The sequence below is a fragment of the Giraffa tippelskirchi genome, chromosome 4 (assembly GCF_054371585.1).
Source record: "Giraffa tippelskirchi isolate mGirTip1 chromosome 4, T2T-mGirTip1v1.2.pri, whole genome shotgun sequence".
NCBI lineage: Eukaryota > Metazoa > Chordata > Mammalia > Artiodactyla > Giraffidae > Giraffa > Giraffa tippelskirchi.
Window position 1 is genome coordinate 179,362,201 of NC_137278.1, and position 15,979 is coordinate 179,378,179.

The 15,979-nt window shown below is 38.6% G+C and overlaps 1 protein-coding gene across 1 annotated transcript in view; it reads right to left on the reverse strand.

Moving 5' to 3' along the window:
• Positions 1-15,979, reverse strand: part of LOC145545701 (uncharacterized) — a 112,428-nt gene that overhangs the window by 53,637 nt on the left and 42,812 nt on the right. The window contains exon 3 of the mRNA XM_081590514.1: positions 15,235-15,331. Coding sequence (XP_081446640.1) covers positions 15,235-15,331 — 97 coding nt within the window. The remainder of the gene's footprint in view (positions 1-15,234; positions 15,332-15,979) is intronic.

Consider the following 15,979-nt stretch of genomic DNA (forward strand, 5'->3'; position numbering starts at 1 on the left):
TTAAAGTATTAACATTTATTAAATATTTACCATATGCCAGGCACTATTCTAAGTGCTGTGAATGTAAAAATTTAATTCTCATAATAATCTTAAGAGACTAGTACCATTATTGTCCCTACTTTTTAGAAGAGGAAACCATGGCACAGATAAGTTATAAAACTTGCCCAAGACCACATACCTCATTAGGGGAAAAGCCAAGACCTGAATTCAGGCAGCCTGCAAGCAGAGATCAAACTCTGAACTAATAAATACTCTACTGCCTAATAAAATGATAAATAATTAAGCAGAATATATACTTTTTAAAAAAGCATCTCCTAAAGGCCTACTATTCTTGCACATATGAAACAAAAGATTTAAAGACACTAGATTTAAATGGAAGTTCATGGGCCAATCTCCATTTATTAGTTAATTAATCATGTCATCGAATTTATTTGGCTTGGGTGTTTGAGGGATAGGAGGTGAAGAGGAAGTAATGGCTGAGAAAAGTTACTACCACTATTAAAAATAATATTGCTTATCTGGGAAACACCTGACTAATCTAGTCTTCATAAACAGGTTTGATCCTAATCAGTCTCCCTTCTACTCCAGGTTCCCCATACACTCTCCTTGTAGGGATCCAACAGTTCCTCATGTTGCCCTTTGTTCGTCCAAAAGCCCCGATCAACCATCTCCTGCTGTGCCATCACAATAGAATTTTGCAGCCCAGAGCACTCTTCATCAAGTCCTCTTCAAGTTGGCTCCAGTGGTGAAGTCAACCAGATATGAAGGCAGAAAGGGTATATCAGACTAACTAAAGCTCTAAAGTTTCCCAGGTGGCCCAGTGTAAAGAATCTGCCTGCTAATGCAGGCGACGCAGGTCTGATCCTGAAGCAGGAAATGGCAACCCACTCCAGTATTCTTGTCTGGAAAATTCCATGGACAGAGGAACCTGGAGGGCTACAGTCCACGGGGTCGCAAAGCACACACAACTGAGCATGCACACAGAGAGAAAGTAAGTACATTAAATTCATTTCCAACTAGTAATATGAGAAGAGATAAATAGGGCAAAGAGCCTTCCTGGTGGTGGTTGTTTAGGTGCTTTAAAGAGAGCTTCTTAGTTGCTCAGTGGTGTCCGACTGTTGTGACCCTATTGACTGTAGCCTTACAGGCTCCTCTATGGGATTTCCAAAGCAACAATACTGGAGTGAGTTGACAATTCCCTCTCCAGGGGATCTTCCTGACCCAAAGAGCGAACCTGGGTCTCCCGCATTGCAGGCAGATTCTTTACCACTGAGCCACCTGGGAAGTCCAAAGAGCTTTCCTACTGTCCCTTAAACAAATCACAGCCCCTTTTCAGGTAAGTCGGGGGTGGCAAGCACAGCACAAAATGTAAGGGAGCTTCACTGTCAAGTGCCAACACTACATGCATGACTGAGAGCGAGTGTCTCCTTACACTCCGTGCGCTCCTCGGTGTCTCACTTTCCTTATTCTAAAGGCCTTGCATCATTCTGCCTGCAAGTCAAAATGGTTAAGATGGTTCTACCGGACAGGAAGGGAAAACTTTACCTGCTCTCAAGTCATTGCCTAAGGTGAAGCAACTGATTCTACTTTCCTTTCTAATTTTCCAATGATTTCTAATTTAGTTTCTGGCTAAAATCTAAGCTCTTGGTTGATGGCTGACCAACTTTCTTACACAAAAAAGAAATACCAGAGAATGGGAACACCTCTGGCCTGAGGGCCTCAAAACCTATTAGGTATGGGTTAGCTCTTCCTGGGTTACAGCACACTAGCTGCCTCAAGAATGGGTGCTGCAGCCTCAAGGACCCCGTGGAGAACCAGGATGCCAGCCCACACACATCTGCTCCAGCAACACCGCTCTGTCCACTAATTTTTATACTGGATCAGGGAATAAAATAAGTCAGTAGCTGTCTTAGTCATCTTAAAAACAGCAAAAACAAAAAACATAAACAGGGACTCCCCTAGTGGTCCAGTGGTTAAGAATCTGCCTTCCAATGCAGGGGACATGGGTTTGATCCCTGGCTGGCAAATTAAGATCTCACATGCTGTAGGGCAACTAAGCTTGTGAGCCACAACTACTGAGCCTGCACGCTGCAGTGAAGAGCCTGTGTGCCACAAGACCCAACACAGCCACATGCACACACACAACACATACACAAACAGCATTCTTCTGATCCCACTTTCCCTACCAGCTATCCTTCATTTCTCGTTCCCTTTTTATTTTCTTACCTCCCACTCTCTACTGAGCTCATTCCTGTCAGGCTCTTACCCCCATCACTCTACCAAATCCCCTTCATCAAGGCCACAAACCACCTTAATGTTGCTAAATATGGAGTCAATTTACCCCTCTGTCTTCCTGATACACTTTCTCCTTTGGCTGCCAGGATGCTTTCTTAATGCCTGAGGGTCCCAGATCTACTCTTGGTCTTCCACTCTTTTCTCTCCATATTCATACCTTTGATGGTATCATTCAACTTATAACTTGAAATGCCATATACTTGACAATTCCCACATTTGTATTTTTAGCTCAGACCTCTCTCTGACTTCAGCCTCAAATTCAGACGCCAACTCAACACTGGCACTTGGGTGTAGACAACTTGAACTCAACTGCCTGCCAAAGGAACTCTTTTTCTTTCTTATTTATTTTTAATTGAAGGATAATCACAATATTGTGTTGGTTTCTGCCATAAATCAACACGGATCAGTCACAGGTATACATATGTCCCCTCCCTCCTGAGCATCCCTCCCACCTCCCACCCCAACCCACCCCTCTAGGTTGTCATAGAACCCTGGTTTGAGTTCCCTGAATCATACGGCATATTCCCATTGGGTATCTGTTTTACATATGTTAGTGTATATGTTTCCATGCTGCTGCTGCTGCTAAGTTACCTCAGTCGTGTTTGACTCTGTGCGACCCCATAGATGGCAGCCCACCAGGCTCTGCCGTCCCTGGGATTCTCCAGGCAAGAACACTGGAGTGGGTTGCCATTTCCTTCTCCAATGCATGAAACTGAAAAGTGAAAGTGAAGTTGCTCAGTCGTGTCCGACTCTTAGCGACCCCATGGACTGACTGCAGCCTACCAGGTTCCGCCGTCCGTGGGATTTTCCAGGCAAGAGTACTGGAGTGGGGTGCCACTGCCTTCTCCGTTACTCTCTCCATTAATCCCACCCTTTCCTTCCTACCCCCACCCCATGTCCTTAAGTCTGTTCTCTATGTTTGCATCTCTACTGCCGCAAATAGGCTCATCAATACCATCTTTCTAGATTCCACATATATGCATTAATATACAATATTTGTTCTTCTCTTTCTGATTTACTTCACTCTGTATAATAGGCTCTAGGTTCATCCACTTCATTAGTACTGACTCAAATGTGTTCCTTTTTATGTCTGAGTAATATTCAATTGTGTATGTGTGTGTGCACACACATATATACCATAGCTTCTTTATCCATTCATCTGTCAATGGATATTGAGGTTGCTTCCATGTCCTAGCTATTATAAACAGTGCTGCAGTGAATACTTGGGGACACATGTTCAAAAGGAACTCTTGATCTTACCTCTCTAATCTGTTGCACCCACACTCTTTCATCTCAGTTCAAACCATCCAGAATGCATCCTTTTAGGTGCTTAGGCCAAAATGCCTACTGTTATACTGACTCCTCTCTCTCATTACCCATTACCCAATCTGTCAGAAGGTCCTGTTGGCTCTGAGTCTATCCACCCTACGATACTCTCCACCTGAATTACTCCAACTGCCTCCTAATGAGTTTCACTGCTTCTCCCTGCACTTCCTTCACCTTCAAATTGATAATTCTCAACACAGAAGTCAGAGAGAAGAGAAATAAAAGAAAAAAATATGAGACATTAACTTAAATTCATAAATAATAAGACATATGAAGTACAGCTGACCCTTGAATAACCTGAGTTTGAACTGTGTGGGTCCACTTACAGATGGATTTTTATTCAATAAATACTAGAGTACTACATGATCCACAGCTGGTTGAATCTGTGGCTGCGGACACTCAGCCATGGGACTTCAGCAACCTCAGATTTTGGTATCTGTGGTGGGTCCTGGAACCAGCCCTCCGCAGGTACTGAAGGATGACTATAACTAACGATAACACGTACACCTATATCATGACTACAGCAATGATGAAGTACAGGCTACTAACAGGTATGCCGACAGGAAACTCAAATCCTGTAAAAGACACTGCTGTCTGTGAAACAGGTTTTTTAAGACTGGGACAATACTTTTTCAAATTCTAATTAAATATGTTTTCCCTTAACTGGGGCTTCTCTAGTGGCGCAGATATTAAAGAAATACTACTACTAGGTTAATAGTAAAAGTCACTATTTATATTTCTACCTCTTGATATAATGAAAAGATTGCGAGTACACATTCAAATGACCCTTGGAAGCAAAATGGAGTAGAAATGGCAGTTAATATCAGCCTATTTTTCTGAAAGGCATTATTTGTCTTTAAAAAAAATGCAGTCTTTAATGATTTCATCCCTCACACAGTCCCCATTCTGACAAGGCAAAATTTGCAAAGAATCTGCACAGTAACATTGTCCAGTGGCTGGAGCAGCTCACAGGAGAAAGTATTAAAGTGAATGGAACATTAAATCAACTGGCTAGAGATAGTATAGCTTTCAGTGTTATCTGTTTATACCTATTTTTTAAAGTGAGAACATTTTATTTATTTATTTATTTTTTTAAAAGTGAGAACATTTTAAAGTAGCAATCTCCTTCTGAAGAACAAACATGTTAAATATTTAACTTCTTGAGACTATAATGAAATTATCAAGAATGAAAAGCGTGAACAAATTTTTTTCCTTACAGAGATATCTGAAGTTTAGGTTACTCCAAACCATCAATATTTCTACTTATCCTCCAACTAGAACTTTATTTACTTATGTATCATTTTGATCCATTCAATTACCATAAAGCCCAGAGCCCCTAAAAGGAAAGCTTGTTTCTATCAAACTAGAAAATGAATACTGTTTTTAAAAATCAGTCATCTGCTTCTCATCCATATTCATCTTTACACCAAGATGTACTTGTTTATCCTCAAACACATCATGCTCCTTATGCGCCTTTCTAGGTTCTGTATATGCTATTTCCCAGGCTATTCGAGAAGGCCTTCGCCTGCCTCCCTGCAGACCAACTCATCTTTAAACAGTTGACTCAAATGACCTCCACAAGCAGTCTTCCTTAACCTCTACAGCTGCAGTGCTCCCCCATGGGCTCCCACAGCACCTCCATCATTCCACTATCTTTCTTTTTAAACTTTTTTGTATTGGGGTATGGTCAGTGGCTCAGATGGTAAAGAATTTGCCTGCAATGCAGGAGACCTGGGTTTGATCCATGGGTTGGGAAGATCCCCTGGAGAAGGAAATGGCCACCCACTCCTGTATTCTTGCCTGGAGAATTCCATGGACAGAAAAGCCTGGTGGGCTACAGTCCGTGGGGTTGCAAAGAGTTGGATACAACTGAGTGACTAACACTACTACTATCATGGCTGATTAACAATGTTGTGACAGTTTCAGGAGAACAGCTAAGGGACTCAGCCAGACATATACATGTATCCATTCTCCCTCTCATTTCAGTAATGCATAATTTATAACATGACCATAACCACTCACCTATCTAGCCCCTAGTAGACTCTCTGTGAGTCAAAAGACTGGGCCATACCATGTCCAACAGAATTGCTGATGAAGAGAACAGCTATGGAAGATAATGGTGAAAGGCTCCAATCATTTTACAAAAGATCCAAACTTGGAGGTTTACTATTTCCTCCAGTTTTGTGTTGGGACTTCCCTGGTGATTCAGTGACTAAGAATTCACCACCAATGTAGGGAACACAGGTCTGATCACTGGTGGGGGAACTGAGATCCCACATACCAAGGGGCAACTCAGCCCTTTCACTGCAATCAGAGAAGCCCATGTACTGCAACTAGAGAAGTCAGCACATCACAACTAAGATTCCGTGGGCCACAACTAAGACCCAATAGAGCCAAATAAATAAATCAATATTAAAAAAAAGAAAATACTACCAATTATCCTATCAATTTAAGGTTTAGCTAGTAGATTTTTTTTCCCAGGGAAGAAATACATCTCTACAACTGACATTTAAAACAAGTGTCTTTGATTCACACAAAGTCTATTAAATGCACATAAACATTCACACTTACCAGATATTTACCAAAAAAAAAAAATTCCCCTTTTTAGATTATGATTCATCCAAAAAATAGTAAGCACACATACCAAAAAGCATACCACAGACACTTCACAGGGAAAGTGGGTGTGGCTACTGAATACTACAACTCATGCCTTTCAGGGTCAAAAAGTGCTTGAACTTGGGCAAACTCCAGGAGATAGTGAGGGACAGGGAGGCCTGGTGTGCTGCAGTCCATTGGGTCACAAAGAGTCAGACACGACTTGGCAACTGAACAACAACAAGACTAAACTCCCACTGTAAACTGTAGAGCCATGTGTGCAGTTAGTTACGATTACCACCTACAATGTCCACTCAAAAGATACAGAAAGGAAGTATGAGAGGTAAGTACATAGCACGCAGAAACATCTATGCACAAAACTTAGCCACCAGAGCCACTAAAGTAATCTACAGAGATGGAGAGGGGATTTAAGAGGTATGCAATTATCAGATGTACACTCCATGCTTTATGAGATCACGGTTTCATTTCATCTTTACAGCCACCATGTAAGACAGTTATTGTTAACCTCAATTTACCGATTTAATGATTTCTGATAAACCCTGAAAGACAAAAGCAACCTCACTTGTCCCATGTGCCCCCATCTCACTCAATGGACAACGGCCCAAGTTCTCTGAGCCTGCACCACAAATCAGGTACTAGGGACGTATATACACCTGGGGTGACCACTCATCCAGGTTTGCCTGGAATAGCCAGAGTTTACATTGGTATGCCAGCATAATTACCAACAGCACCATGGTTCAGAGAGTAAAGAATGTGCCTACAATGCAGGAGACCGGGGTTCGATCCCTGGGTCAGGATACCCTGGAGAAGGGAATGGCTACCCACTCCAGTATTCTTGCCTGGAGAATTCCATGGACAGAGGAGCCCGGCAGGTTAGAGTCTCTGTATCACAAAGAGTCAGACACGACTGAGCGACTTAATACTTTCACTTCACTTTCACTCTCTAAAGTGTCTGGTTTGAACAATTACATAGTCTCCTTAACCACAAAAGAAAGAAAATCTACTTACATAAAAATACATCTAGCCTTTGTCTGAAATGAGACTGAAGCATTTGGGGAGAATGCACTATTTTGATAAAAATGATGACCGTTATCATTCATTAAATTTTTCACATACAATATCCTTTACATATGTAACTTACTCTTACCCAACATCAAATGAGAAAACTGCAGTTAGAGGATTCCAGATCACACAGCGAACTGAATGGTACCTAGACTGAACGGTGCATTCAGGTAGATGGAGGCACTGTCTCAATTCACTGGGATAGAAACCAGGTCATAGACAACGACTCTACTAAGACGAAAGTCACTGGTGCAATCAGGAGGAGATGTGGTCAGTCTCATATAATTACATACTAATCTCATTTTCACAAACTTAGCCAAATGGAAGAATGGAAACCAGCAATAAATATTCAATGTGTAATCTGATAATCATATTTGCCTTTAAGATTATTTTGGTGATAAAAGGAGTCAACTTGTAAAGAATCTTGTGTAATACACACACACACGTGTGTGTGTGCGTGCAGATGCGGCAATTGTTATATAATTTTAAAAAAGATACAAATACATGTTCCTTGCATACAAATATACCCAAGAAACTGTTAACAGTGGTTACTTTTAGTTAAAAGATGAAAACTGAAAGGAGGTAATCTTATTTTGCATTTTATCCCTTTCTATACATTTTGTACTTACTGAATTACTTTAAGTTAGCAATTTCTTTCAATATAGAAGTTAATACTTCATCACAAAGGGGCTGTGGTGCCCTCAAATCTATAAGAATTACTGGAAAATATAAGGTCATCGTTAAGAGTTGTATTCAGGAAAAATAGCATAAGTAAATTAACAAGGTAATACTTCAGCATTGAGAGGTACAGCATCTCTGTGAAAAGAAAGAACTGGGGACAGAAGGGAGACTGGTTAGGACAATCTTGTTTACGAAGACTACATTAGAATAGGTGTATTTCCTAAAAATTCCTTAAATTTCTTACTCAGGTATAATCACTGTAAACAAAGCAGAGTCAATGGGGAAGTGGGGCAGAAATAAATCATAAATCAAAGTATCTATGAAATTAAAATAAACATCCTAATTCTCTCATTCAATCTATAAAGATTTTATTAAGTTTGATTCAATGTCACTGGCAATCAATCCTGGAACATTTAGACTGCCGTGACCCTTGATATCACAGGCACGGGGAAAGGGAGAAGATTTAAACATAGGGACCCACTGCTGTTTATCATTCCCAGGGATGCTGGGTCCCACTTCGGGGAAGCACAATCCCAAATACACAGGTACATGCCACAGTCTAATATGAATGGCAGCCTGGGAATGCAGACTGTTCAGCCCTGCCCAGAGACTGATGATCCCTTCAATACTTGATTCCGTGCATAGTCCATCTCAAGAAATATGTCTTTATGGTAAAATTTTCTTTTCAATAAGGCATAGGTTGAATCTCAGACATGGTCAGAGTCATGGTCAAATTTAAAAAAAAAAAATCTATTTTCAAATTTCTGAATACAAATATATTTGTTTCAGAGAACCTATAATAAACTATCTACAGATAAACAGGTAGGTTAGGTAGACAAAAAGATTCTAGTACTGGCCACAGAGTAGTCTATCTTCTAATTGCATTACATGAACACTTTGATCTTTCTTATTTCTCCCAGTGCCAACATTAGGAATTACACGTCTGCTTATGTTACATTTTGCATACAGGTCACTCATACCACATGATATTAAAACTGAACAAACCTTTAGGTCTACACCTGTTTGTATTTTTGTTTAAACTGTCCACTAGGAACTATTTAATACAATCTAAGTTTTCTTTAGGTTGTTATGGAATATTGAGCAGAGTTATACAAGAGGTTCTTGTTGGTTATCTATTTAAATATAGTAATGTGTTCATGTCAATCTCAAACTCCAAAGACATACAGGGGGCCAAGAGGCACAAGAAAAGATGCTCAACATTGCTAATTATTAGAGAAATGCAAATCAAAACTACAATGAGATATTATCTCACACCAGTCTAAATGGCCATCATCAGAAAGTCTATAGTAAATGCTTGAGAGGACATGGAGAAAAGGGAACCCTCCTACACTGTTTGTGGGAATGTAAACTGTATAGTGACTATGGAGAACAGTACGGAGGTTCCTTAAGAAATTAAAAACAGAGCTAAAAACTAATTTTTTCAAAAATATTTACTTATTTATTTTTGGCTGTGCTGGGTCCTCGTTTTGGCGCATGAGCTCTTGGCTGCGATACTGGGCTCTGTAGCTGTGGTGCACAGCCATAGTTGCCCAGCAGCATGTCAGATCTTAGTTCCCAGACCAGGGATGGAACCCAAACACATGTCCCCTGCACTGGCAGGTGAATTCTTAACTACTGGACCACCAGGGAAGTTCCTACGAACTAATTTTTAACTGGGCATTTATTTTCTTACTGACTTGAAGGAGTTCTTTACATACGGGTATTAAAATGTTCAGAAAACTTTCCTACATCCCACAACTTACAAAGAATAATGCTCCATATCTGTTCAGCAAAAACATCAACAGATGTCATCCCATTTCTTACAGTGTAGAAAGGACTGCAGAAAGTATGCTCTGGGGAAAGTATGCTCTGGGGAGAAAGTCTGACCAGAAGACCTTCAAGATGTTATGATTTAATGTAAACAAAATTTTACACACACAAAAAAAATAAAAATAAAAATATATATGTAATAATATTCACACACACACACATAGAGAGAATACTTTTTATGAGTTGACATATGCAAATTTTAATTATTTTTAATGTAACTATATGTATAAATCATTCTCTTTTTAAATCTTTACATCTGTATTTTAGTTTATCTTTCCCTAAACCCCAAGACAGTTATTTCTGAACATTCTCTTCTAGTGTATTTATTACTACATTTTTATATTTGTTAGTTGTCATTTTTAATCAACATAACATTCTTCTGAGCTGTCTATTCTGTTTCAAGTATTGTTCTGCTATTTTTGACATCATGCTATTTTTGAATCACTATTTATTAAAAAGCAGAGACATTACTTTGTCCACAAAGGTCCATCTAGTCAAGGCTATGGTTTTTCCAGTAGTCATGTATGGATGTGAGAGTTGGACTATAAAGAAAGCTGAGCGCTGAAGAATTGATGCTTTTGAAGTGTGGTGTTGGAGAAGACTCTTGAGAGTCCCTTGGACTGCAAGGAGATCCAACCAGTCCATCCTAAAGAAGATCAATCCTGGGTGTTCATTGGAAGGACTGACGCTGAAGCTGAAACTCCAATACTTTGACCACTTGATGCGAAGAGCTGACTCATTGGAAAAGACTTTGATGCTGGGAAAGATTGAGGGGAGGAGGAGAAGCGGACGATAGAGGATAAGATGGCTGGATGGCATCACCGACTCAATGGACATGAGTTTGGGTGGACTCCGGGAGCTGGTGATGGACAGGGAGGCCTGGCCTACTGTGGTTCATGGGGTCGCAAAGAGTCGGACATGACTGAGTGACTGAACTGAACTGAGTTCACCTTTATTATTCTTTATATAAATATTTCTCAGCTCTTATTTATTTTATAAATATGAAATTCAGAATCACTGACCTGTAAAAAAATTCCTGCAGATACTTTGATTAGATTATATTAAACTTACAAATCAATGTAAAGAGATGGAAAATAATTAATGAATTTTCTTCCATAAGGGAGTCTCTGCATTCCTGAAAGGTTAATGGTTTCCTTCCTACATGCCACTTGCAGTTCTCACAAAGTTTAATCCTCAGCACAATTTTTGTTGCTACTATGAATGGGTTCCTTTTTTCTCACATTTTGGAACAGGTTATTACTACTATATAGATCATGATATTTCCGTTATTTGCGTTGGAACTTTACTACAGTCTATAGGTTTTAGTTGATTGTCTTTGTGATTTTTTTTCATTATCTACAAATAATTTTATCCTCCTTTCCAACCGTTTTCTCTCTTGCTCTTTTTTCTTAATATACTGATTAGGTATTTCAAAGATATTTTAGGTAGTAGTGTTGACAGCTAGTTTGCTGCTTATTCTAATAGGAGAAAAAAATCCTGTGTTTCACCATTATTGGTATTCTGGCTATTAACAGCTTGATTCCAATTTTGTTTATAAAATTATAGCTACTTCCCAGACAACAGAAAGAGCTGAAATATCTCTCAACAGTGAGATAGGGGGTGATTTTATTTTGCTTCACATTTTCCCAGTAAATTATTGACTAGGTTCTCTCAATCTACCTTTATATATTTTAAAATTTCAATTTTATTGATTTATGTTTTTTAAAAAATCATCCATTTGGTTAAGAGTCTCAAACATATGTGGAGAAGTATATACAAAAGCATTACCACTTTTCATTTAGATAACTAGTTACATCCCATAACTGCTCGTTGTGTATATATTTGTGAAATGAGACTAGCCATAAACTCTTCCAATTTATTTTCCATGTTTCCTAAATTGAATGGACACACACATGCTTACCTCACTATTCCTAAGATTTCTTGCTTCAGGAGAACACTTTTAACTCCAAATGATCTTGGTTAGCAATCAGTATCTTGCAGAAGGCAAGAAAGAAGCAAACCCCCAAAAAACTTTCTCTTTAGAAATATTGTATTGTTCCTTGTAAAAGATAACAGATCTAAACATAATATCTAGATACAAATTTCTCAAAGTAAACCTATTTTGCTAATAAAAATGAACTTCATCCACTTTATTAAAATATATTCATGCTTAAGACAACAGTCCAAGATGCTATAAAATATTAACAATCTGATATTAGGAAATTCATAACATTCCCAAATCACAGCTTCATGAAAAACAGATTCTAATACTGTTTAAGACTTGCATGTTAATAAATGTGTGTGGCAATCTCTTCAAATCCTCAGCAAATCCTGTTTCTTTCATATTTCATTAAGTAACCATTATACTGAATCTGTCTTGCCATCTGAAATAGCTTGAGATACATTATCAGAAAAATATCAACTTCCAATACAAGCAGCTACATTTTTCATTTTTACCCTACCAGGGAAGTTTCAAAGTGCTAAAAAATGCAAACTGCTAACTGTTTTCTAAAAACAGAAATGAAATAATTAGGTCACAATAGACAGCTCCTTTCTCTTAGAGAAAAAAGATGATGATGAATGCAACTGGAATGTTTATTGTCACTGAAATTCTTCAGGCCTGGATTCCAGGCCTTGATGCAGGTTACTATGACAACTTAAATTACAGAAAATATTCCCCCTTCTTCTATCAAGTTGCTTTCTCCACATGACCATTTCAAGCCTCCTGAAGCCTGTATGGATCAATCTATAACAACAAAAAACATCTCTTTACAAGTTTTAACAAAAATGCCCCAGTCTAAACCCTTAAAACTAAGAACAAGCATATAAAAATAAATTCCATTAAATCTACAGGGGATAGAACACCTAACCTGAAAATGTACATACAAAGCTTCAAATATAAAATCCTGAGAGTACTCTGAAACTGCTCCCCATTACCAGAGGCACAGGGTGTATTACCACCATATGCTTCATTACAGAAACTATGGGAAATTACTTGCAAGGCAGTTTTGAAAGAAGATTATAGAGCTAAGCCTTGTTTACCATTATTTTCCCCTCACTAATGCTTTTTACAGGAAAGCACCAGAAAAGGAGGGTGGGGGAATACTACAGTGCTATTTAGAACAGAAAGAGAAGCATAAATAAGCAATCTGTAAAATCCAAACTTGGTTTTACCTAATCGTTTACACAAAACATGGGCTTTATAGTTAGCTCTCAGAGAGCCTCAACTTTATAAAAGTAACAAAGATGCCTTTTGATAAATAACACTGTGAATTATTCTCTATCCTCATTCTCTAAGAGAATAATGGCTTGGGAGAAATTGCATTGTGATGGAGAAATGTAATTTAGTAGAGTTATTCTGATTTTTAAGTCAGTAAAAATTTAAAGTAGCTGCATTTAAAAAAAAAGAGGTAGTTTTACAATATAGCAATACTAAGAATTTCAAAGTTGGTTTTGCTGCTCATCAAAGTTAACATGACTAAAATGACATGCTTCATTTGAGAAGGCTAAGGAACTCACACATCCTGTTTGTGTGAGTAAGCTGGCTCAGTATTCGGCATGGGCAAAAAAGTTTTGTTAGTTCAAACAAAGCTTTATTTAAAAAAGAAAAACAGAGCAGTATGCTAAATGCTAAAGGGGTCTCTCTGCTCTTGAAGTCAAGAATCAAAGAGTGTTACTGAGCATTTAAGAAGAAACAGTAAAAAATGAAAACTCTTTAGCAGTAAACTTCAAACAACTCAGACATCGCTGTCCTATTTGTATTAATAAATAAGTACTAGTGTTCCAAGAGAAACAAAATAATTGAAGCATTCAAATACAAATGTATACAATCCTTAAATGTTAAACCTGAAGCACAGTTCCTTCACGGTGTGACTTAAACATCAATCCTCCTGTATAGAAAATAATGAATGTGTAAGAGAAAGACCTGTAGAACAGTTCCATCAATAATAGAAGCTAAAACTAAAACTTAAGTGATGATACAATCATGGAGAGAATTTAGTCAATGGAGCTACACAATACAATACAATTCTTCTTTATGCTTTTTTCTTTATTTTTCTTTTTTATTTTTTTGATCATGCCTATTGCATATGCTTTATTTTTATTTTTTTTAATTTTAATTGGAGGCTAATTACTTTATAATATTGTGGTGGTTTTGCCATACATTGACATGAATCAGCCATGGGTGTACAAGTGTTCCCTATCCTGACCCTCCCTCCCACCTCCCTCCCCATCCCATCCCTCAGCGTCATTCCAGTGCACCAGCCCTGAGAGCCCAGTCTCATGCATCGAACCTGGACTGGCAATCTATTTCACATATGATAATATACATGTTTCAGTGCTATTCTCTCAAATCATTCCACCCTCGCCTTCTCCCACAGAGTCCAAAAGTCTGTTCTTTACATCTGTGTCTCTTGGTTTTTTTCTTTAGACTGTATTACAAATTGCAGGGCTCAACTAGGATTTTTCAGTGCTCACGTGAATATAATGAATTTACCTTATTACAACCAGACTATCCTTCATTCTCAACACTTGGAGCCTTCCACTCATGGCTTTTGCTAATGCCAGAGCAATGCAGTAGAGTAGAGTCCACAAGAGAACTGAACCGGTGCGGATGTGAACTTGTGGTTCTAGAAATCCACTCCTTCCACAGCCTAGCAATTACTAGAAGGCTCTAAGGGGAAATTAATTTATAGGAGACCTTCAAAACTCATCATCTAGGCAAAAATGCAAGCACATAACTTTTGTAAATGAGGGACTATGGAATTTATATGACAGCATGCTGGTTGGTGCCCTTAAAGAGTTTATTCACCTGTAAAATGTGAACAGTTTATTAGTAAGTGATTCACTGACTACAAACAAGGTCAAATTATTTCCCCTCTTGAGACCAATAAGTCACCTTAATGTTCAAGAGACAAGAGACCATACACATTGAACATACAAAAAGCAAGTGGAAAATAGTTGTATATTCGCACCTCAGGGGCTTTTGTGCCAAGTTATTTAATGAAGCCAATTATTGACACTATTACATTAAGATGGAAACGCAAACTATAGGATATATTTCATACTTGCCAAGATCTTCTAATCTTCAACTGTTAGAAATTACTTCTCTGTTTTAAAAGAAATTGCCAAGTTTAAAGCATTAATAGAACAGTGCTCAGGAAGCCCAAGAATGGTGATACACCAGTTTGCAAAATGTTGCCTCAGACTCCACGTTTGAATCTAGAATTTATAATGCAGTGAGACAAAAGATATTATTGCTAACCACGCTTCATACTTATTTAAATGAAGGGTTTACAAATGATGATTTGCTAGTGAACACAAGCTCTGAAAGTCTCTGAAAACTTTGAAAATTATTCTTTAAAAAGCCACTGGAAGTGGTAGTCTTCTAGGATGTAGGAATGAAGTACAAACTTGCTGACTCACCTTCTCGTGCTGGAGTCCCCAGCTGGGAGCAGTGTGAGGTAGTCTTGAGGAAGGGCGGAGCACCAGACAGGTATTCTAGGAGGAGCTACACAGGCACCTGAAAAGGGACACAGTGTTCTTACAATCCTGGCTAACTTTTATCTTAGACATGCGAAATCATTCCCATTTTAACTCTTAATGAAAGAGAAAAATACATAAGCTTTTAGCTCCAAATGGTTTTTCCAAAAAGAATTTTTCCTCCCCTCGTGGGCCCTCCCCTCTGGTCATTTGACTGCAGTGCTTGTGGGGTAGATTGGTTTGGTTTCAATTAGTGTGCCTTTGAAAGAGGAATTTTCGTTGTTTCTCTAAAAGGTCATTTGATGGGCCCATGGTGTTCTAGGAAAGATGTTGTGCCTTCTTTTTCTCCTGACCAAAGTTCTCTGAAATACCACAATAATTTCTTGAAAGCAGTTTAGCAGTTAGACATTTGGAAAGTTGCCTAAAGCCAGGGTCTAAAAATGAAGCTGAAGGGGAGAACTTGGGGTTTTCAGTCTTTAAAAAATAAAAACAAAAACATGCCGCATTCTTCCTTGGTGAGTACAAATGACAACCATTGGCTAACCTAAGAAACAGGGTAACTTGGCACCAGTTCTTTTGACCATTCACTTGCCTAATACTGTGAGAATGTGAAACTCTGCCGTGACATTAGTTATAAAGAAAGCCGGAGAAAGAAATCTTGGCCACAAGACGGGAATTGACGCAATTC